General features: G+C 41.6%; 2 protein-coding genes across 2 annotated transcripts in view; one reads left to right on the plus strand and one right to left on the minus strand.

Moving 5' to 3' along the window:
* Nucleotides 1–11978, minus strand: FBXO7 (F-box protein 7). Its single transcript, XM_072342603.1, has 9 exons — nt 11696–11978; nt 9768–10065; nt 8139–8366; nt 6707–6848; nt 5435–5518; nt 4229–4321; nt 2055–2231; nt 1172–1209; nt 1–960 (listed from the first exon to the last, which is right to left on the minus strand). Exons 1-9 carry the CDS (start codon nt 11815–11817, stop codon nt 562–564), a joined length of 1581 nt encoding a protein of 526 aa, XP_072198704.1. The 5' UTR covers nt 11818–11978; the 3' UTR covers nt 1–561.
* The window catches only part of LOC140249522 (bactericidal permeability-increasing protein-like), a 24005-nt gene continuing 11363 nt past the window's right edge, over nt 11816–24457 (plus strand). Inside the window, exons 1-4 of the mRNA XM_072331342.1 lie at nt 11816–12098; nt 18120–18245; nt 20258–20369; nt 22245–22373. Coding sequence (XP_072187443.1) covers nt 11816–12098; nt 18120–18245; nt 20258–20369; nt 22245–22373 — 650 coding nt within the window. The remainder of the gene's footprint in view (nt 12099–18119; nt 18246–20257; nt 20370–22244; nt 22374–24457) is intronic.

Consider the following 24457-nt stretch of genomic DNA (forward strand, 5'->3'; position numbering starts at 1 on the left):
AAAAATGCTTTTTACCTAACAAAAAAAAAAGGGAAATGTTGTTTCTGAAAAAGATCTATGAAAACACATCTACCATAGCAGTGGTAGGATCCCATTCTACGTGGGATGTGGTAGAGTTTTGTTAAAGAAAAATTACTAGCCAGGTAGATTTGAAACGAAATACTTTTTTTCCTGGCAAATCAATAAAACTCTTCAAATAAGACAGAAAAAGATAGATAGGATTTGTATTTAAAGTGCTCTTTATCTGATGAAGCAAATACTTAGCCAGTATCCTTCTAGTCTCTAAGTAGCACTTCACAGGTGATTAAAGAGGAGAGGTGGGAGGGGAACAACATGTATTGTTCTAAGTCACAGCCCATCTTGAAAGAGACCTTAGTGCCAGGTACCGCACTATTACCAGAACACAAACAAACCCTAACTCTGGGGTCAAAACATTACCATGCAAACAAGTTCTTGCCACAATCTGGAGAGAAGGCAGATGTTAGTGCCTGGTTTTACAAGGTCCTGCAGTTAGAAAGCAAGCTCAGGAACCAGAAAATCCACTGAGGGAGAAAGCAGCAATCAAATGAACGCACGGCGAACGTCCGTGGGGCGGCCCCGGCTGGGTCTAGGTGGAAACCTGTCATTGGGACCAGCTCGTCCTGGAAGCGTAGGGTTTGCTCCAGGCAAGGAACCAATGGGATCAAAATGTGGTCTGAATGGAGGAAACTGGCCTGGTGCTTCCCCCGGGCCAGGAATGAGTGAATTAATTGGGTCTCCAATATACAGAAGCGTTGGTCTCTCAACATATTCTCCAATGACCATGGGGGGATAGATTGGGTTCGATGGGAATGGGTTGGGAGGAAAGGGACTTGGATAAAATGGGTTGGGATGAAAGGGAATTGGATGAGGTGTAGGGGGCAGAAACATGTGCCTCCATCTCAAGGCCTCCTTCTTCTGTTTCAACTTTTTCTTGTATAGCTGCAGACAGAAACAAAAGTATTTTAAGGTTCGCCGAGTCTCTTGTTGATGTTCATCTTCTCCTACTCCAACCAAACTCAACTCGTGTTCACAGAATACCACTTTTAAACTAAAATTTAACTCAAAACTACAGCCTCCCAAAGTCTGTTTTAGCCCTGAATTTTTCCCATGTAGACTAATCTCAGTGAGATTATATAGAGAAGCCACCTACTTCTTTCCAGTCAGTGTCACGAGGCCTTGCAATGGGATCTACGAGAGAAGCACAAAATCAAAATGAGCAACCTCTTTTAAGTAGCATTTATGCCAAGGATTTGTGGGAATAAGCAGATGGAGATGAAAAAAAAAACATCTCTGGTCAATAAATCTTCCATAGAAATAATGTGTTTTAAAAAAAATACAAAGCTGTAGGACTATTCAGTATGTAATCTATTCATATTGTGTGCTCCCAGTGGCGCAGTGGTATAAACTGCTGCTTGCGGCACCGAAGGGCCCGGGTTCGAACCCCCCTGTGGGGCAGGGGGTAGAAGTGCCGCTTCGCTACACAGAGGGCTCGAAACCCGGGAGTTGGACTCGATCTCTAAGGTCCCTTCCAACTCGCACGATACTATGATACTATGATGATGATATTCTATATAAAATACTGTCTCCAAAACTCCTAGGAAATCCCAGGAATATTATTCCCATCTTTGATTTGTAACAGCACTTCTCTTTACCACCTTTTTCTTCAGTCTCTTGTGAGGAATTCTAGCAGGAATATCCCTTCTCTCCACTCCCAAATAGCTGCAATAGCAAGTACATCTAAGTAGCAAGAGAAACAGATGCAAACAACCGAAGTTCTACCACATGATGGGCAGAACTATATGGCCCATGAGAAATGGCTCAGATAACTATTACTATTTTTCATGACAGAAAACAGAATACCCACCTGAATTACATCTAGTCCACTGTACTGAGCACTATCACTAATGACTCTATTTGATGCCAGTATTTAAAAACCAAGACTGCTTACCTGAGAAACCTCTTATCAAAATGTAAGACCTAATAATCCCTGTTCACGTGAGAATGAAATTGAAGAAAACGTGTATCACCGTTACCTCTGAAATCTCGCAGATACATAAACCTCCACAGAAGCTGATCGTTTGAAGCTGCATAAAGATCACGGCAAACAGCAGACAGAGAGATGAGGGAACGGACATCCAGAAGTCTAAAAATCCGAAGCTTCAGCTCAAGAGGAAGGACCACTAACCCAAAGACATCTGGCAAGTTCAGAGCTACAAAGTGGAGGACACAGAAGAATTACCTAAATGGTGCAAAGCTGATGACCCTGAAGAAAAGAAAGACATCATAACCTTGCCCTTAGATCATTCCCCTTTGATTCTTAAGTTAAACAACTGTTCTCCAAAGGCACCATGACACGGCTTCTTAGAATGCTGATCTCTTCCACCTTGCAGTATGTTTATGAGTTCATGAAATAGGCCAAATGGTACTTTATACTGAACACCAATGACTGCTGTTAACCTAAGAAACATGCTGCATGCCTATGCGTACAGGCTACAGAACAAAGGCTAAAGGAAAAAGGTCTGCCTGATTACAAGAGTCCATAAAAAAAACATATCAAATGCACAGCACGTGTTTCACATAAAACCCGCCCGCGCTGAAGTCTACGAATTCCACTGTGTCTTCAGCATACTAAGCTGAACTCTTCTACAGCAGTACCTATACACAGAAAGCCTGATTTCCTACTGCTGAGATAGGTCTTAGAAAAGTCTAGTAAAGAGACACAATCAATATCTGGTTGCAATTTTACACATTCCATGTGAAAATTCACAGGTAATGTGTTTGTGTCAATTGAAAACAGGAAAATGGCAAACATGAAAAAAATTGATGACCCTCAAACTCCTTTATCAAAACAGAAAACTGCAAATATGTCACTGTTCACAGGACAGTTTAGCACCAAAAGGCTTAAAATTATTTGCCATAACTTCAATTAGCACTGCACTGTGCCCACTGTGTCTTGGTTTCAGCTTAGTGTCTGATGTTTGGCTCTTACTGAGAGATGAGTACATGCCCAGGGCTGGGCCGAGCCGCATGCATAACAGGGAAGAGCCTGCCATGATGATGTAGAGTAGGGGGTGGCTGCAGTATGAGCTGTGCCAGGCTGCATTCAGCAGGTGGGTTGGACATGCCTGCAGTTCTACTGTTGAACTTTCTGCTGAACCAGTTCTACAGGCTGAGCTTTCCCACCAATCTTCTGTTACATGCTGTTGCTTTGCAACAGATGGCAGCAGAGGGACAGTCTGACAAAATGGTATCTGACACGGAAGTGTGTTACGAAGCAAAGGTGTGGTACTGAGATCTTCCATGCAGAAAAAAAACTGCACCCACTGACATTCATCAACGTTTGCTGAATGTTTATGGAGACAAAATATTAGGTGCAAGTACAGTGAGGCAACAGCTGTGATGTGAAAGACAAGCCATGTTCTGCATGGCCACACACGGCTGTCACATAATGAAATGAAGAGTGTCTTTATCAGCTCATCCATGCGAATCAGTGGATTACACCCAGGGACCAATGTACAGAGCTGAGTGTCACCTTCAAGTAGTTAGAAAAGATGGTCGCAACACTGGAATATTGAGACATTTGTGTCAGGTGGGCCCCTCCAAGGCTCACACAGGAATAGAAATAACAATTTATACAAGTATGTGAGGACCCATTGCACCAATACCACGCTGACAGTGACAGCCTCCTGTTCCATTCTCAGTCATAAGATGTGGTGTCAGCACTACGAGACAGAGTCAAAACAGCAGTACACAGAGCAGTGATACACGAATTTCACATTAAAAAAAAAGTTCAAGGTGCAGCCCTCAGTGGGCAAAGTGAGGAAAGGGATGATCCTCCTGGACATGGACAAACCATCAATGCCGACTGCTACATCATGATGCTAACTAAGCTGAAGGCTCCAACTTGCAGAGTCAGGACAGCAAAGACAACCATACATTGTCTGCCTTGGCTGCACGGTCCTACCACACCTATCATACAGTTTGGATTTGGTGCCCTCTGACTTTTGATGGGAAATTATCATTATATTAACTTCTTTTAAAATACAAAGATTAATCTAATTTCTTTAGAATGTCCATTTTTTTCTTACTCTCAACATACCCACCACTGAGCAGCTGTCTGAACTGTTTCTAAAGCTTCTCCCTCAAGACTCTGCATATACTCCCTCCCTTTCTTCCATCCGCAAAAATTAAGTACCATCTCTCTCACCTTGTCGGGCAGCAGCCAGAAGAGAATAAACCAGCTGGTCTTTAAAGAGACGAGATAATTTCTGAAGGTCTCTGTAAACACCCGCAACCTTTTCTATCAAATTAGAGAGATAAAAAAGCTTAATTTCAAGAGGTTATAGTGCAATGATTATGCAAGAGCAGAAAAACCATGGCTTTCTTATAAACAGAACCGTGATCTGCTTGTCATCTTGGTGAGTCCAGGTCTGCAGCTAGTGTGTAACAATCGTGGAATAAGCAATTTTTCGAGAAACTACAGCCTACTTCCATGGTAAGGCTAGGCTACCCAATGGCCTTAAGAAGCACCAATATGAGAAATACATGAGTTCTCCAAAAACCAACTGGCTCTCAAGCTGTCAGACCTACTTTGATCAGATTTCAAAGCTCAGGTGGCACACACCTATGCTGTAAATGTCTGTAACATTCATTTTTCTGACAAGAGTGCTTCTCCATTCTGTTCTCCTAGGAAAGAGGAGTCAGAAGACTCTACCACTATCTTGGACACGTCAGTGCTCAGTTATTCCTCTACAGCCTTTTGACTAGCTTCTTACATCAGTGACTGGAGATCTGAGAGACACAGTGTAGGACACCAAGTCATCCTCAACTGGCAACAAAGAGGTTCATTAATGCGTTGTAAAACAAAAGGCTAGTCAGTCCTCTGCTGGCAAAGGATCCACATCCATCTGTCCCTCTCCTCCCCCACCTTAGTACTTCTCTAATTTTGTCATTCTGGAGAGAGTTATGTGGTTGGCACCTATTTTATAACACAGATAACAGTTACGGTGTCACAGTAAGAGTATAGGTATCACCAGCCTCTAAAGTCCTGAGCCAGCAGGGACAAAAAAAGAGGGTCTAATCCAGCACTGCTTCCTCAGAAATTTACACTGACATTTAGGACCTCATAAATAACAGGCATTTGGGACAAAGCATGAGTCAGTCTTTGCAAAATCCTTTCTTTATTCAGTTAATCAAAGAAATTCAAATTATTTTAGCAGCAAAATACAAGTAAATGGCTATACTCTGAATTCCTTTTACCATAAAGCAATAGCCCATCTAAACAGTGGTCGCATTTTTATTCTTTCTTCCTATTTTTTTGCCTATTTAGTCCTCCACTTACTATCCCTACCTGCTATTGCATCACTTGCCTACTTCCCAGTTGGCTATTATCAGAATTATAGCTCACGCATACCTGGTTCCTGAAAGCAAACAAAGGATGCTGGCAGCAGCTGTATTCTCTTCACACCTTTAATCTCTTTGTTGATTTTTAATGTCGCTGCAAACATAAGGAGAAAAAAAAATGATATTCCAAAATTGAAAACATACTGAGAGACAGCCAAGATCACTTCATCACTGCCTTACTCTCAGAGGTGCTTTACTATTCTCCCTTACCAGCCCTGTTAAGGAAAATACCAATGACAGCTGGCAGTTACATAAATGGAAATTCCAGAAAAAATAAAAACTGAACTCCTAATAGCAAAGAATAACCAAAGATACCGGTGACAAAAACTGAGCACTGTCTTTAACAATTCTATCACATGGAAAGCGATCTCACACAGCTAGGAGTGGTACATATGGAGCCATTATTGCAAACCAGTCATTAAAGACGTATCAATTCAAATATTAGAAACACTAGGAAAAGGCTCAGCAATCTTACTATATGAATGTTATATGCATGGCATGCATGGTAGTTCCAAAACAATCTTAAATCTAACCTGACTTGGTTAAAACATTTGATTATAATTTCAGAAAGCAAATTCTGCACACATTCTGAGAAAATACAATTGCTTATGCCAATTTGTGCAAGCACATATGTCTACAAGTATTAATCAAAGAAACCTTGAAATTAGAATGGAATTCCAATTTAATATCTGTTCTATAATACAGAATTGCTCAAATGCTAAATCAAACATGAAAAAGCAACTAAAAAAAAAACAAACCAATCAAAAGTTACCAATTGATATGGAAGTTGCTTCAAAATAAACAGACTTCTCTTAATTTTCTGAGTTCAATGGCTTTTTGAGACCACAGTGAGAATGTTCATGTGTTTCAGTAAGGACAAAAAAGAACACACGCTAGTACAGAGAAATATGTAGTCTAGAAATGGTTTAAGTCTTGCAAAGAGTGTGAGACTAAATAAAATGGATGAAATCTCTCTCTTTTTAGTATTTACTCATGTATATCACAGTTCCTAGGAAATAAAACCCGTATTTTTACAACACTGTAATAAAAATGCTAACTTGACTTCCCCGAACATTACTCCATTCTCATTAGAGAGAAGGAAAAAGCTGATACTGAGGCAAGAAATGTCAAGAATTTTCAGCATCAGCAAGTGTCATCTCTTGCACCTCATCAACCTGGATAATGAAACTGTGATTCCGAAGAAGCTTATGTAGGTCTTCTCTTGCTAAGCAATGGTGATATTTAGCAACCTATATCCAAGATAAAAACTTTACTAATTTACCATTAATAGCAACAAGATCTCCCAAAGGCACACAAGTCAAACCAGCAGAACCCTCTTCGCAAAGGGGATGCGTGTACTGTAGCTTGTAAACACCATTCCCTCTCCATTTCTCTGGCATAGACACTGCCTTGGCTTCTGTCCCCTGAAAATACACAGATAATACCATCATATCTTCAAATGGAAAAAGAGGACTAGAACCTTGAAAATGCCAAAACTGTGTTGGAATTCAAATCTTTAGTTTAGTCCCAATCTGCATTATGATACAGACTATAACTGCGTGATCACATACTTTTTTCCTCAATACTAATAGCAAATCTAAGGAGAAATTTAGCAATTTCTGTCTTGCGCCAGTCTCTGGGGAGGTTATTCAGCGTGCAGACTTATACTCACTGTGTAAGTCTGTACTTCACTCTGCCATTCACTCCAGCATCCTGAAAACTCCTGAATATATGTTAATTTTCTGCATTTAAAACGTCATATTGCACCTTTTCTGTGATCTCTGACAGGACTTGAAGGTCATAGCTTGAAAATAATTTGAAAATCTCAGTGGATTAACAGTGTTCCTTTCAATTTCAATATGAGAATTCTCAGATGGAATCTCACAGAGAGATGCAACATAACCACAAGGACAAGCAGGGTCTCTTTTTCTTTCCTCTTAAACTTGCACGAAAATCACGTTCCCTCTTTCCAAGTCCACAAATTGACATAAACAAATTCTGCTCCCTATGGGAATGTATTCATTGGATAGTACTTCAGCCTATGGGAACGCTGTTAACAGCTTTATTAAACTGGTATTGGCCAAACAGAACTAAGCTAATTCCATGTGTTTTTATCACCACAAGGAAAACAGGACACTAGTCACATAATAATAAACATGTAATGCAAGTTACATGAAAACCTAAACGGACAAGATGAACTCACTGGACAGAGACAAAACCGCAGGTGCTCAAGTATGAGCTAGATGCTTCTGGTCATTAGTGAAACTAAAGCCTAACTGAACCCTGCTGAAGATGATGTAAGTTAATACTTAGGCAGGCCTAGACCTTATTAGCCACCATCTGAACTGTATCCTACTGAGATGACACTTATGTTGAGGAAAGCACTATAACAAAGCGTCACAATCCAAGCTCATCTACACAAGCTTAGCAGTAAAAAGCAGAAATGTCAGGTTATCAGGTGAGTTCCAGTTGAGGACTGAGAGGAACATGGAGGCAAGCCTCTCTTTTTACCCCTAAAACTGCTCTAGAGTTTAGCCTTAAGACATACTCGCCAGTCAAGTTAGAGATGCTGACACTCCAACAGACTGGGCTGCTTACAGTACACACACAGCCTGATGCAGACCTCTAGAGGCATCTTGCATTACAGGTTCTTATAATATTCTACAACTCACTTGCACTGACCAAGACATTTCCTTTTTTGGTTGTAAACTTACCTGAGGTACATAGCCTGTCTCCATCATGAGAAGATGTAGTAGGACAATCAAGGCATCAGTGGCACTGGTACACTCAGCAGAAAGGTAGAGCACCTCTAAGGAATGCGGAATCTCTCCATCAGCAGCTTCACTGCACAGCATAGGTTCGGAAGGATAGGAACCTGTACCTTCTTCTAGATCAACATCTTCTGGGACTAATCCAGAAGGAAATTCTAGGCTGGATCCTGCCTTCAAGAGATAACAAAAGATACATGCAGAAAATTATAGCATCACAATTGCTGGTATGTCTGCCAGTCTTCGTGGGCACCAAGTCTACGCTACAGATCTCCCATGTAACTTCTACAGACCAAATTCATCTCTGTTTTCTAGTATCCCAGTTGGAGACTGGGATAATATACACAGCCTTTGTATTATATACGCAGACTTTTCAATATTTGTAATGCAATTCTTTCATTAAAAAAGTCTGTCATTTTCTTGCAAATTGATAATAAATTATTAAACATTTGTCAGAATTCTTGCAACACTTAAAGGAACGATTGCTGTGGTACTTCAACGTGCATAGCAAGAAACCAACATGATTTACTCAGACTCCTTAGAAATGCAATAGGCTTAAATAGCTAAAATAATCATTAACAGAAAACATTTGCTGATGCTTCAGGAAGATTGTGGCTGTATTGTCGTTTCCTTTCTTGCATGGGCTTGCATGCCCACAGCACCAATGTACTAGTGGCACTTTGCTCCTGGCGAGAATCAATGGGACAACGGTCCAACTGCATTCTCCTTCACTACTCAGAATTCTTTGGATCCTAGACCTTAATTCCTGTATTTTGAAATAATACTCTATACATGTTTAGCAACATTTCTCATAAAAATGTCATAGTGACCTTTTTTGTATTCAACAATTAACCCAAAATCAAAGAACAAATAAGCAGCTTTTCAAGCTCCTGTCTAGGAAGGGACAAAATCAAATAATGAGACAGGCACCAAGCAGCATGGCACCTAGGGTCTCTTCTAGAAAGACTACTTTCACCACACAACTCAGTAGCTGGTAGTTGTCTGCTTAACTGCTCTATCTACAGTCACAAACAAATCACTGAATAATGTGCAAAAGACGTGCCCATTAACTGGAAACAGGTATGCGGCTTCATACAAATGTACACTTCTGAACTACCTTAGCATTGTTTAACTTCATGCATAAGACAGACAGATCTCTCATTCCAAGCAGGCCATCTGAATCCTAGAGAACAGCTATAACCACGAGAAAGGAATCACACACTCAACTTGAGAGTGGTATTTCAGTATCTGCTGCATTTGCGTGATACCTCATGTAATTTTTTTTGAGGTAGCACTGAGGCACTACAACTCATAACTTCCTTAAACAAAGTGCATGTTCCAGCAAAAAACATGCAACCCTGTAAAAATGTAAAACCCAAAATATCTCAGGATAGCTCTTGGAACCAGGACATAACAAGTAATGATGGAGATAGTTTTCCATCCAAATAACTGGTTACATTATCAGACAGTCATAAGGAGTCAAATATTCTGAAGAGATTCTTTGATATGCAGTTCATCACCTGATGTAAGATACTTCATTTTTTGTCTTTGTCAAGCCAATTCTCACGTGCTTACCCTACTGTCACTCTTCTGAGCTTCCACTTGAGATTTCTGGTTGTCAGACTCTTCATTCTGCCTTTCTTCTTTTGGACCGTCAGCCTGACTTTTGGGAGTTACGGTGGATGTCTCACAACCATTCTGAAGTGAGGGAGGATTAGAAGATGAGGGAGGAGGTAGGCTGGATTTGGCATCTGTTTCTTCTAGTAATAAACATATCAAATCACCAGGAACAATCCCATATGAAACTAAAGTCTTCTCATCTTCTGTAAGAGCATCCTTCCCATTCAACGTTATTGAAAACTCTGTATCAGAACTGCAAAATAACAGAATAAGGAAATATGGTTAGCTGCATTTGAGTAGCTGTACACGGAGGTACAGTTAGAAAAGCATACTGTGTTCTACAAATTTTATTCCTTTGGGTTCTAATCTATCAGTAAGGTTCAACAAGGGCAAGCATAGAGTCCTACACCTGGGAAGGAATAACTGCATGCACTGGAACAGGTGAGGGGCTGACCTACTGGAAAAGAGCTCTGCAGCAGAAGGAACTGGGTGTCCTGGTGGGCAACACATTGGCCATGAGCCAGCAGTGTGCCCTTGTGGCCCAAAGGCCAGTGGCATCCTAGGTGGCATTGCAAAGAGCACAGCAAGTCAAAGGAGGTCATCCTCTCTCTCTTCTCTGACCTGCTGAGGCTACATCTGGAGTGCTGTGTTCTGGGCAGCCCAGTTCAAGAAAGTCAGGGAACTTCTAAGAGTGTCCAGCAGAGTGCCACTGAGAAGATAAAAGGCATGGAGCATCTCCCATATGAGGAAAGGCTGAGAGCCTTGAGACTGTTCCACCTGGAGAAGTCTTGAGGGGGAAATCTTATCAATGCTGATAAACATCTAATGGGAGAGAGTCAAATGGATGGGGCCAGGCTCCTTTCAGTGGTGCTCTGCATCAGAACAAGGGGCAACAGACACAAACTGGAATGTAGGAAATTCCACATGAACATGGGGAAAAACTTCTTTACCGTGAGAACAACAGAGCAGTGGAATGAGCTGTCCAGAAAGGCTGCGGAGTACCTCCTTCTCTGGAGATACCCAAAACCCACCCAATTGCTTTCCTGTATATGTTATTGTAGGGAACATGCTTTAGCAGGGCACTGGATTAGATGATTTCCAGAAGTCCCCACCACAGCCTACAGAATGTCAAACCCTCCAATTCTGTCATTCTGTAATACTCAGCAATACACTACAGCAAGAAGTAACTACAGTTTGAAGTCTCCCCCCAGTCTGCTCTCCAGGTACACTTTAGGTAACAGCAGCTGTTTGGTAGGTACTACAACTGCCCACAAAAGAACTACAAAGGAAAGCAAAGGGTCACTGAACTTGAGCCTTTCAGCTGCCTCAGGAATGGGCCACTTCTGCAGGCATTTATCAGCTGAGGCAACAGGTTTGTCCACGGAGACAGCCCGAAGTGCCTCACTCCTAAAACCTTCAGTGCTATCTGAACCCAGCCTGTCCCACTCTGTACTATGTGAAACAGACACCCTGCCGAACCCTCCGTGAGACGAAGGCCACACGGCAGCGCTCGGCCAGCTCTAACAGATTCACAACCCGTACTCCGTTAGTGAGCACTCTCCGCGGTACACCTTCCTTTCCCGTTCTGCTGCTGACAACCACGGAGCAAAACTTTTTGGAAGTTTTTATTAAGTTTCGCCTCACAACCGTTCGGACTGCGCACCCGCGCGACGGACGACGCCTCGCCCAACGCGGGCCCAGGCCTCGCACAGCTCCCACACTCCTACGGACCTCACCCCGCAGGGGGCGGCAGCGCCACGTCTCGGGCAGGGGTGTGGAGGAGAGGAGAAATGGGCCGCCCCGACCCCACCCTGCGTGGTTCGGCCCCGCTCCCCGGCCGCCCCCCCCGCCACCGCCGCGGGATGGTTCGCTCCGCGCGCTACCTGTAGCCCCAGGCGGGAAGCAGGGCCCGGCGGAGCTGCGCGCGCAACTCCCCCAGCGTTGGCTCCGCCCCCTCCAGCTCCAGCGGCGCCGTTCGTTTCTGCAGCCGCACGCGAAGCTTCATGGCGGCGGGGCCGGCGGGGCCGCGCTTCCGCCCGCTTGACGTTCCGAGCGGGCCCCCGCCGGCTAACGATGGTGGCGGGCAGCGGGCGCAAGGGCTGCCGGGGCGTGGCGGTGTTTGGGTTGGCGCGGCGCCGCCTCTGCCCCCGGCCGGCTCCGCCTCCGGCCGGCCCCGCCCCCACTGCCCGAGGAGCGGTTGCTCGGTGTGTCAAGATGGCCGCCGCCGGTGGTGCGAGCGCGGGATGCTGCTGCGCATGCGCACGGTTGGCGCGCCGTGGCGGGGAGGTATGAGGTGGGAAGGCGGCTGTCAGCGCCGTGCCGACTGAGCCGTGTCCAGCAAAGGCAGGGAAAGAGTGCAGTGAGAGGGCAAGGCGAGCACCGTGCCCGTCAGGAACCGCTTTCCTGACGTTTGGAGAAGGTTGGCTCTGGAGCGTATCGTACCTCTTCAGCATTGTGACCATTTCTGCAATGGCCATGGTCATACTGCTTTACTTTTCAGTGTTAATCCTCTCACAGCCGCCTCCCATGTTTCCACTGTGAGAAACAGATGTTCATTGCTTTATTTTCAGCAGAAGCACCACATGAGTCACGTGCACAAGCTGAAGAAGTGTGAAGTGAGATGCTTCTGTTCCTCAGGACCTGGCTGTGCTAACTGATCCTTGTTAGTTAACCAGCTAATAAGCATTTCTGCTGCTGTTCTGCCAGTTTTTCCTTTCAGTTTTATAAGTCGTGCCTCAGGTTCTGCCCACAGCTCTAAATATTAAACAGGAAAAACTGAGAAAGAAAAGGCTGAAATGGTTTGCAGAGCTCCCATGTTGGCCTGTGCCCATTTCAGATGGCCCCATCCAACCCGGCCTTGAATGCCTCCAGTCATGGGGCACCCACAGATCTTTGGGCAGCACTGCCTACTGAGTAAAGAATTGTTTCCTAACATCTAACCTATATCTTCCTTCTTTAAAGCCATTTCCCCCTGTCCTGTAAGAAGTCGCTCTCCTTCCTGTTTATAGCCTCCCTTCAAATATGAGAAGGCTGCATTGAGTTTGCCCTGCAAGCTGAACAAGCCTAACTCCCTCAACCTTTCTTTGCAGAAAAGGTACTCCAGCCCTCAACTTCACCGAAGAAGTAAAACTATTGGGAGCACTCATGGTAAAATTTATCTTGAGAAACTTGAAATTTAATATAGCTGTAGTCCTGTTGACCTGCAGTCAAATTCCCATGGCAGAAGAGGACTATAAAAAGTTAAGGTCTCTTTGGATCATTTACATACCTTATGGAATATCTTTTTTTTTCCTGAAAGCTGAGTGCAGTTATAGTGAACCAGCAAACCTTTTCCATTGTTTTTCTTTCTGCACTTAACGTTGCAAAGAGTGCGTTTTATAAAGTATAAAAATGTGTATGTGTATATACATTCAGCCGTAGGGTTCTGATATGACTAAGATCACACCAAAAGATGACAGAAATGGTTGGATGGAGATGGCAGTATAATCAGGAGATCTGTTAAAATCCAGGGTGCCATTCTGAGTGTGACACTGGCAGGGATGTTCAAATCCAAGCCAGTGGAAAGAACCTCCTAGCTTCTTGCAGCTTGATGGTGGTCAGCTTTACTCCTAGAATGTATTTAAAATCCTTTATCCTAGTGTTGTATAGCTAATACCTTTAGCGAGGCTCTGCTTTACAACATCTCAGGTTGGCTGCTGGCCCTTACGCAGCATCCTACATTTAGAATCATGGAATCATAGAATTACTCAGGTTGGAAAAGACCTTGAAGATCATCAAGTCCAACCGCAGCCTAACCAGTAGCCTATCTCTTAAAGCAACACCACAACAACAAACCTCTGCTAAATCATATCCCTGAGTACCACATCCAAACAGCTCTTAAACACATCCAGGGATGGCGATTCAACCACCTCCCTGGGGAGCCCATTCCAGTACCTAACCACCTTTTCTGTAAAGAAGTTCTTTCTAATATCCAACCTAAACTTGCCCTGGCGCAACTTGAGGCCATTTCCCCTTGTCCTGTCACATGTCACTAGTGAGAAGAGACCTGCCCCACTCTCACTGTAAGAACCTTTCAGACGGCAATAAGGTCTCCCCTCAGCCTTCTCTTCCTCAGACTAAACAGCCCCAGCTTCCTTAGCCTCTCCTCATAGGGCTGATTCTCCAAGCCCTTAACAAGCCTCGTTGCCCTCGTTGGAGTGGATTCCACTCCATTGACCACAACTCTCTGGGCCCGGTCATCCAACCAGTTCTTCACCCAGCGGAGCGTGTGCCCATCCAAACCACGGGCAGCCAGCTTCTCTACCAGAATGTTATGGGGGACAGTGTCAAAGGCCTTACTGAAGTCCAGGTAGACCACGTCGACAGCCTTTCCTTCATCTACTAAGCGGGTCACCTTGTCATAGAATGAAATCAGGTTAGTCAGGCAGGATCTACCATTCATAAATCCACGCTGACTAGGTCTGATCCCTTGGCTGACCTTTAGTTCATCCATGAACTAAACATCCAATTTCTTTATGTGGCTCTTAACTGCTCTACTCCTGATGAAAATATGTGCTCCATATGGAGCACAGGACCTTTCAGTGGACTTTCAAGGGTTTGACACATTACTTTTTTCATTTTGCTGTTAGTAGGTAACTCCATGCCAGATCTGGTATCCAGGATTCTACTCATGGGAAATCTGTGTACTGTGTTGTATAATTTCTATTGCTTTCCTTCATCATTCTTGACCAAAGATCAAAGTACTTGTCTACTGGAGGCTGTGAAAAAAATGACAGAGGTGTCTGACTCAGGAATGTCCTTCAGAACATCCTTCAGGGCCAATTGGCTTCTATGCTGTCTTTTCTCCAGTGCTGTCAGCTATGATGTGAGAACCTCAGATTGGAGAGGAACTTGAATCGCAGAATATATGATCTTAGATATCTTTGGCAATCTTGTCCTGTATAAGATTTTATAAGTTTATCAAGGAAATCTTAAGGCCCATGTAGATCAAACTATGTCTCACAAGCACCTTAATACTTTAGTTCTTTATATATTCCTTTTCACTATGAACTACTGAGAGCTATGTGCAGAGCAAAATTCTTTGAAGAGAAGAAACAGAGTTTGGTATCTCTGCATTAGCAGCACCTTTGCAACTCTTAGCTGTGAGGCCAGTGTGCAGTGTGAGAGCACCGACTTGTTAAATGAACTTTGTTAAAAGTGAATCAATTAATCCTGGTTCAGATACTAGGACAGGACAGTTACAGAGGACAGGAATGCAAACTAAATGGGTTAGAACAGTGGAAATTGTGTATTTGTTTACCATCAGCTCATCAGACAGCTGCCTTTCAACATAATTATCCATCATCAACATGTTCTGTGTAGGCACAGCAGCTATGGATGTTGGGTTTTTTTTGTGTTTTTTTTTTCATGGCCCAGCACAGATTAGTAGCCCTCTGGCAGCTACACTCCAAAGCTTTCCAGTGGCAGTAGAGAGCAGATCACCTGCTTTTATGTCCTTCAGCAAACTTCTGTCTATATCATTTGTTGGATACTTTAAACATTCCAGGCAATATCTCCCTCCCGCTAACCATATAAACGTTGTATTCCTTTTCCCTTGAGTGATTTTCCATATGGAATATCATTGTATAGGAAGGGTTAAAAGCATGAAGCTATTGAGTCGTTTTGATTTGATATTGCAGAGTGAGCTGTGGAAAGCATACCTATTGCTGAGCGTGCTGCTGGGTAACTAGAAGAAACGGAGCAAGGAAGAAACTGAAAAAGTCTAATCCCAGTTCTGCGCTCACAGCAAAGAGACTGTGAAACTAAATGCTCTTTCTGGTATCCAGGTTGGATTTATACTATTTTTTATTGCTGCATTTGAGAACTGTTTTTCTCGTGTTTCTTAACTATTGAGTTTTATTCCCTGAAGCTTTAGGAGTGAAAAAAATTCTGTGGGCAGCAACTGAGAAGTTTGTGCAGGGCCAAGACAAAGACATTGACAGCATTCTTTCTCATGGATATTCTAAAGGTTGATCCATTTAAGATACTGTGTTTTATGGCTGTGTTAAATCTGTATGAGACAATCATAGTGACTCTTTTTTTGTTATTGTTGGGGTGGTTTTTTGTATCAAAAGCTTTGATTCTCAGTCAGGCTTCAGCTGTTACCTTTACTGCAAGTTTTATTTAAATGTTTTTGCAGGCTTCACAAGGGAGAACTCTAATGTTTGCATTCCGGGGAGCAGTGTACTTCATTAGGGTGAGACAAGTACGCAGACTGAAGCAAAACAGTTTTTCATCTTTTTTCTTTATATAAGATACTTGAAGACTCTATCTCTGAAAAGACAAAAGCATTAAGAGAATTATTTATACAAAGGATTTGCCTGATATGTGCTCAGTTACCGAAGATAAAAATCAGAGCAATTTATCTATCATCTATTGTCATCAGCAGTGAAAATGACAGTTCTGATTTAGATTATCAGGCAGCTGGCATCTTCCATCTCCTCAGTTCTGTCTGTTGTGGTCATCTGACTAAGCTTGTACGATCAACCCTGGCATATGATAGAGGCTTTGGTCTTTGATGAAATCGAGAATATCAGCTTTGGAGTGTGAAAGTAAAGCTTGTTGATTAGAGAAAACAGTATGTGATGATACCGTCTTCTAGCACCATGGAAGTTCAGTTTGTTCTTTCAGCTTCACACTTGGAATACATTTAAGAGCCTAACAATAGCATGTAACTTCAAAGCAAAGTAGTTAACTAAGGTTGCTGTTTTCTGTTCCTCAATGGGAGTGAATTTCGATGACGGTGAGTGCTGCCGGCAATCCTTTTAGATAAATTAGGTAAATATCTCATACATGTCTGTGTTATTTAATGATAGAGAAATCTGTCTTTTTGGTTTTAGATTTATTTTTAATTGAATCCATAGAATTAGGCTGGAAAAGGTGACATTTGCAAAAAAAGCTAAGACTTTTTCTTTGGAAAAATGTTAAGGTCTGTGACTCCAGCTGGCTGTTTTATGTAACACTGCTACCTTAAATTAATTCTTCACGTTGTGTTGATTACAACAGAGAAAATCAAAGAAGCATAAAAACTAGAGACGGAAAGATCACTTAAAGAGGAATTTTCCAAATCTGTCAGAATTTGGATTATATTTTCAGATTTATTCTTTGTTTTTTTTCCTGAAGCCATCTTTTCCTGCATAGAATTTCTGGGGTGATTTATATGATATTCTATTATTTTTATCTATGATTTCTATGATTTTTAAGGATTTCTTCAGAAAACTACTATCAGAACAATACTTATAAAGCATCTTGTCTAATTTACAGCTCAGAAGTCCCGTGAAGAGCAGTATTTTATGAGCTGCTGGGTAGATACTGGATTTGTAGCTGTTCGAAGTCTGGCCTCATCAGTATTAATTCCAACAAAGAAGTAAAACTATCAAAGGTTTGGAGGTAGGGAGTTGTGTGTTTCTTTGTTTTGTTATACATTTGTATATTTTCTGGTTTTTTACATAGGCAGATACTACTGTCACAGTCTTACATGTTGGAAAAGTGTGATCTAGTCTCCTCAGTGTTAAGGCCAGTGTAAAATCACTACAGACCCCTAATAAAAATTCCACTTAGAACTTGGGATACTTGAGTTGTCATGAGAAACAACATCCAATTTCTAGGGAATTGAACAGTGCTTATCACTGGTAGTGAAAAACATGATGAATGCAAGCTTTGAATGAAGAAACCTTACTTCTGCAAGTGTAAAATTAAAATAAAAACTAATTTGTCACTGCTCTTTTGAAGCTGTGTTTTGTGTTTGTGTCCCACCACGTAGTGGCTTACTTGCTTTGCATTCAGACACACTCGCTATACTGTAGTCTGCCATGTGATCACTTGTACACGTTTTGAATTAACCATTGCATTCCCCTCTTATGAGCTGATTTGATCAGAATTTGGATTAAGTCAGAAGTTTGTCTATGTATGTAAAAACAGTGTTGGCTTTTATTAGGACAGACGTTTCTCAGCTGGTATTGCTCTGTCATGTTAACTCTGCATGAGCTAGAATATAGTAAAATAAACCGTCCGAAACATGGGTGGGAGGAAAGCATAGAGTAGTGGAGCAGAACCATGCAACCTCACCAATAGGTGATGCCTACTGAAGTGCTATCCAGTTAATCACTGCTTCCACAATGACCACTTTGTGCAATAAAATCATCAGCTAAATCTCTCGTGGTCATCCACCCTTGTCCTCGTTTCTTTGAGGAAACAATGACAGATTTTTTTGTGACTCATGGTATGCATCATTTACAATCACATTTGCATCATAAACGTTGTTGACAGGTCCCAGTGACAAAGGTGAGAAGACGCGAAAGATGTGGTATTGTTTCCTGCCATGTTTGCTGTTTTTACAACTTGAAGCTAATCCTGGTCTGAAAGTGAGAATTACTCAGAAAGGGCTGGACTACGGTATGTCTGAGATTACCAGAAGTTAATTTAAAATAAGTATTCTATGTACAGAATATAGTTCTTTAAAGAGGTGCAGAGTACAAGCCCAGTCCTTAAATATTGCAACAGAATCTATTCTTTTTGTCACCTCATAGCAGAACACCCTTTGTCCCTTCTCTCTCTTTGTCTCTTTTTTGGACTCGGGGTACAAATTTATCCTTGAATTTGGGGCTGCATGCTCCTGCAATCCAACCATGTTTCTATCCCGCTTCTTATATTTATCTACTGTCTTAGAACTAGAACGAGATGGTCATATAATTGTTTCTTTTCAAAAAGTGCTAAAATCTTGATTGTAAGTGCGATATTTAATTGAAGATAATTAACATATAATAAGAAAAAAAAAGGGGGGGGGGGCTGCTTAGAATCTTGGAATGGACATGTAACTGCACACTTTTACTGTCATTCTTCTATTTGAGGTGAGATAGAATCTGCATGTGCTGTTCTTTACAGCAACCATCTGCTGTAATTTTGACCCTTAACAGAACATCAGCGATTTTGTACATGGCACTCCTAACCTCTACAGTGTATTTTCCTTACTCTTTCTATTCAGGCCTAGCTCTCCCTGCCTCCTGCTGAAGGTGTAGTACGTGGGTGTGGAGGGCACTCAGTACAACTTCAATTGTTTACAGAATTAATATTAATAATAAAGGTTAACAAGGTACAGATTCAACAAAGGCTGGGTCACGCTAAGGATTAATCATTCATTTATGTACTCAACACACTGACAGCTAGACAATGGACTTGTGAGATGAAAAGTAGAAGCTTGGAGCTTATGAGTTTGAGATGAAAGAGAGGATCAGGTCTACTTATTTCTGTGCATGAACATTGTTTTTAAGGCTTTTGAGGAGTTCAGTGCAGGACAAACATCAGTTATCCAACTGTTCTTTGTATCTTTTTATGAAATGCTAGTGAAAGCACTTCCTAGGCATCTCTGTTGCCTTTAGAAATGAAAATTCAGCCTGCTATTTCTTAATATGAGTCCAGCAGTAGTTGTGGCATTCAGCGTGGTTTTCAAGTGCCAGAGTTACAGACTTACCCTGTGTTAGCCATCGGGAATAAGAACAGATATTGACAGTAACTCTGCCAATGGTATTTCTTGTATTTGAAAAGTGTGGTACCTGTCATAGAATCACAGAACCATAGAATTGCTCAGGTTGGAAAAGACCTTAAAGATAATCAAGCCTAACCTACTCTAACAACCCTCCACTAAATCATGTATTTAACATAAGATTTTAAGGCTGAGTCAATAGATCCTCCCCGCTCACTCATTTTGCCAGAACCATTTGAGGTCACTGGCTGCTCTCATTTAGAACCATAAGTGAGCTTTAGCGTATTTCTGTCAGACAGAGTTTGTGTTTTCACTTTTGAAGAGGGATTTTCCAGGGAATCATAATGAGTTATCATTTACTGTAATTGTTTGCTTTTTTAACTTACTGAATTCTGGAAAAGGAAAAAGTATATATGTATATATATATATTTATTCAGCAGCTGTGAGGCTCTAAAGCTAAAGAAACTCCTGTAAAAATGTGTTTGACATACCAACACTTCATATGCATATGTTCACACTTCTCACCTAAGTAAGGACTATGCATGTTGGCCATCTTGTCACTTCTTAACAGGCCTCTTCATTCAACAGGTGTAAGACAGTCTGAGAGAAATGTGATGAGCAAGTATTTGCAAGGTTATCCACACTGTGTGTGAACTGAAGGAAATATAACAGTTTCAAAAAATGGGTAAGAGTTCTAGAATGTAAAATGCAAGTCGAGATCATCATGATCTTGAATTAAATGATTCACATGGGGGCAACAGATGCAGACATGTAAGTAGTTGGAAAGAGGTCTAGGTAAGGGCTTAAGAGCAGGAGAGTTTTCAGAACTATGTTAAAAGTGATTGAATTATTTGTCAGTATATCTGGACCTTTGTATGCCGTAATCTGGCCTGTAGGGTATCTGATTTCCTCTGTCCCACTGCAGGGAGGAAGATTGGGATAGAACTACTGAAGCAAAGAGTATTGAAAGAGACCTTCCCTAGCTGGAGTGGGCAGGAGAATTTCTTAGTTGTGAAGGTGAATTATACAATCTCAAGGTAAGTGAAGGAAATGCATTTCAAAGTTTTAGGATGAAACAGCTCCATAGTAATAATGATGCAGCCTTTTTTGTTGTTGTTCAGTACAAAACCTTAATGGTTCATCTAACTGCTGAAATGAGTTTCATGAGGGAAAAGCCATCATGAAAGAGTAAGAGGAAAATGTGTGTATGGGGATGGTGTATCTGAGTTGATGGAACGGGAAGATGACTTTTGCAGAATCTTTTTGGGTAGATTTACAATGGCTAAAATAGCATTTGCATTAGGTAAGGCTCTACTTTTATTTCCTGCTGAGGAACGTTGTGTACTGGGAACAGCCTGTAAAGTAAAAGGCCTGTGGAGGTTTCTACAATATTCCTAAATGAGGAAATAATAGAAAAGCATGTTGTTTTACAGCCTTCATTCCCATCTTTCTGTTTAAGCTTTTTCAATATACTGTAACAAAAACAAACAAACAAATAAAAACAGTAACTTCTGACCTTTTAATACTACTTCCAAGTAAAGTTCTGCTGCCCAATAGTATTTTACTTCATTTTTTCTTCATGTCATTTTTATTTACTTATAAATTACCCAGAGCAAGAAATAACAATCTGGGAGACTTCATATACTTTTTGCTGGACAGGGCCCGCATCCTCTATTAACATCGAATATTTTAGTAATGTTCTAATATATTAATATATTGCTTATATTCATTGTATTATAGTATCCTGGAGACCTTAACTTTTGCACACCTGAGAAAGCTGGATTTGGACAGCCTGAATAAGAAAAAACTATGGGGGGTGTTGGGATGTCTTACTGTACATCTTTTGCTGTCTACTGGGTGTTGACTATGGAGAATGTGGAGCCAGTGAAGAGATGCTGGGCAGCAGGCACAAGTTACATCAAGAAAATCTCCAATTAGAAGTTAAGAAAATTGCTGAGGAGAAGCAGAGCAAGAACAGAGGCTGGGAAATCTCCATCCTTGGAGATGTTCAAGACTCAAAAGAACAGGGCCTTTACTTGTCCTGGCTTGGATCAAGGACATGATCCAAAAGATCTTACAGTTCCTTCCGAACTAATTTGGAGTGATCTTCAAAATCACAATTCGTTCTCCCAATGAGTTATTCCCTTCCCAACACACAGTCTGATTTCACCTCACTGAAAACAGGATTTATAATTAATGTAGCCCGAGCTGTTTTTGGAAAACTATGTTCTTTTTCACTAAAACTAGCCGGTTTCCCAGGGAAAGTAGATGAAAGTCAGTTGTTTCAGAGATCTCTGCCAGATAGCAGGAAACAATGAGGAATGTTAAGTATATGATAAGATTGCAGCTGATACCTTTACAATGTGCAGCTCAGTTCAACACACCCATTTCCAACACAATGTCTTTGAATATCAGGAAAAATCATTTTCGTGGGGAAGTCTTTAAGTAAGACTTGATTTTGAAAAACTGAACCGCTCCAGGACCTTTTGCTGAGATGAGGAAAGGGATATAGAAGGGAAAGGAAAAACTTTGGTCTTCCTCAGCAAACACTAGCATTCACATGGCCTAGGCTTTTTGTTGTTGTTTCTTTTTATTGATGAAGCATCTAGGTGTAATAGACAGACTTATTTTCCCTCAGTAAGTAAATTTCACTTCAAGGACTTTGTTTTTCTCCCAGTGGGAGGTTTTTGTTTTGACTGGGCATCCTTTTTGCCTAGCAATGTATTGAGGATGTTTTTTGCAAGGATGCTACTCGGTATAATGGTACAGATACCTTTCTTTTCTAAACTTTCTGAGAAATTCCTTTAACAAATCATAGACTTTGCCTTTGGTAGCAGAAGAATTCAATCATCAATATTTCTTCTTAACTTTTTAGCATGCAGTCTAATATCCTGCTTCCTTTTTTTCTGTAGGTTCAAAGTTGATGCTGTAGATATACCAGAAACTTCTGCTTCCTTTATTCCTGGCACTGGTGTTAGTCTATCAGTGGCACATGCTTCTGCTACAATCAATGCAGACTGGAGAGTGAAAGCATGGCTACTGTAAGTACTGTGCAGTGCAATTGGAGTTGGGAGACAGTTCTGGGAGTGGAATTAGAATTGTAAATCAGAAATTTAGTTGCTACCTATCATTTTTTTAAGTCTGATATAAGCATTTAAAAAACAGTGTGCATGAAGGGAAGCATTCCCTGCAACAAATGCAGGTATGTCTCTTTGGGAGTCATCGAGTCAGACAGCTGTTAGCATGCACAGCTTGTCCAGATGGTATGATTTGTATATGCGGGACCACAGTATTTTAAATGGCAACAATTATTTTTTTTTGATAGAGTATAACCAATAGTTTGACTCCATAGTTAATTATCTGTTTGCTGCTACAGTGTATATTGTCTTCCATAGTGATCATTTTAATAAGGAGAGTACTGTCACAATGCCAAACATCCAGAAGTTAGACTACAATTCAGGTCATTGTGGATAAATGACTTGGCTTCGTAAGCCTGTACAGTATGAGATTATCTTCAATCACACCATCACATTCAAATTTTTCCACTTTTCTATCTCAGCATTTCTTTAAGACAATATATTTTTTTTCCTTTCCTTCTTTGAAGAGGGGGAGGGAGGGCTAAAACATCTGGGATATCAGAAAAGGTTTCAAGGTGCTAATCTCTACAATTGGGGTTAATGGAATACCTGGTAACAGCAGTAGGCATTGCTCTGTTTGCAAGCCAGATAGCACAGCAAGATGGATCACCAGGCTGCACATTTCACAGTATGTCCTGACTTCAAAGGAGCACGTACACACAGTTTTGCATTCAGTTTTAGTACTGGTAGCTGGAAAGCACTGCCACTGTGGTCACAATCTGTGTGTAGTTGTCATAGTGGCATTGTGAGGAAAAGGATACTGTGTTCAGCAGAGCAGATCAGCTGTTCCCAAATACTAATTTACCTCTCCCTCTTGCCAAGGGTGAGGACTGGGGCATGATCTAAAGAACACACCAGAAATATAAAACTCTGAGGACTTCACCAACTGCAAAGGAGATGAGGAACTGGCATGCAGGATTTGGGGGAGGGAGTCAAAGCCAGCTTTGGTGAAGTGCATGGCTATGGAGGGAATTTCTTTCCTTTTTGAGAGATGGAGGGAACAATCTATTCTGTTGTGTTCCATATTATGTTTTGTACATAGCTGTAAGTTTAAGCAAATCCTGAACATGCCTTACTCTTCAACCCCTCCACCCCCTTATCCTAATACACTGCTTTCAGCTTAAAATGAGAGATCCCAACTGAAAGTCAGCTTTTCAAGGGAGACCCTTGAAAACCCAGACCTACCTGGCTGTTTCTAGGGTCAGTAAGATGGGTTTTATCCCAGCTTTTTCAGTATTATTCCTCAGTTCCCAAATCTCACCGTAGTCTTCTTCTCTTTCCACTGTGTCCCAGTGTATTCTGTGACTCCCAGAATCTCATGGCAGGCACTTTGCTCCCAAAAGCCTAGAACCAATGAATTCAGATTCTTCCTAAGGAAGAACAGAGTTAGGGATGCAGCAAGAGATCTAAGTAGCTAAACTTTTCCCCATCTCTCAAGCAGCCCAAAAAGGCAGAAGGTCCAAGATCCTTTTACAATGATCTCTATCACTGACATATGGGTAAGGCTAGTTTGGAAGCTCTAGAGGTCATTTTGTTCAGCTCAGAACAGATTGGTCAACACATTGGATGAGCTATGCACTGCTGATATTCAGGCAAGGATGATGATACCGTTACCTCTTCACATCATTTCTGCCAGCGCTGAATTACTCTCCTTGTGAAATTATTTTTCCTAACAGCTTGTAGGGAAAATGAGGGTATGAAGGATGGTGTTTCCTCCAGATAGTCACTTAATGCACATATACGGATTGAGAAATGTGTTTGAAAATGGTAGTGGTGGTAGGAGGGATTTTATGACAGGGAATGGTACTCACTGGTCTGGTCACAGGTAGCCTGTGCTTTGGAGCTGCATTGAGATTATTCTCTCAGCATGACAATGTGTTTTCCCAGAATTGTTCTTAGCTTGAAAAATAGAGAAGAAAGCTGAAAGACTCACGGTTAGTGCTTCCTATTGGGCTGGGCTCTTTCTCCATAGTAGTAATAATACCTAA

Source organism: Excalfactoria chinensis, chromosome 1 (genome assembly GCF_039878825.1).
Source record: "Excalfactoria chinensis isolate bCotChi1 chromosome 1, bCotChi1.hap2, whole genome shotgun sequence".
NCBI classification, from domain to species: domain Eukaryota; kingdom Metazoa; phylum Chordata; class Aves; order Galliformes; family Phasianidae; genus Excalfactoria; species Excalfactoria chinensis.

Coding starts and splice junctions, on each gene's coding strand:
- FBXO7 (XM_072342603.1), bottom strand. CDS start 11,817: ATGAAGCTTCGCGTGCGGCTGCAGAAACGAACGGCGCCGCTGGAGCTG. Junction 10,066..11,695: donor CTTCCCGCCTGGGGCTACAG/GTAGCGCGCGGA, acceptor GTTATTTTGCAG/TTCTGATACAGAGTTTTCAA. Junction 1,210..2,054: donor GTATCTGCGAGATTTCAGAG/GTAACGGTGATA, acceptor CTTCTCTCGTAG/ATCCCATTGCAAGGCCTCGT.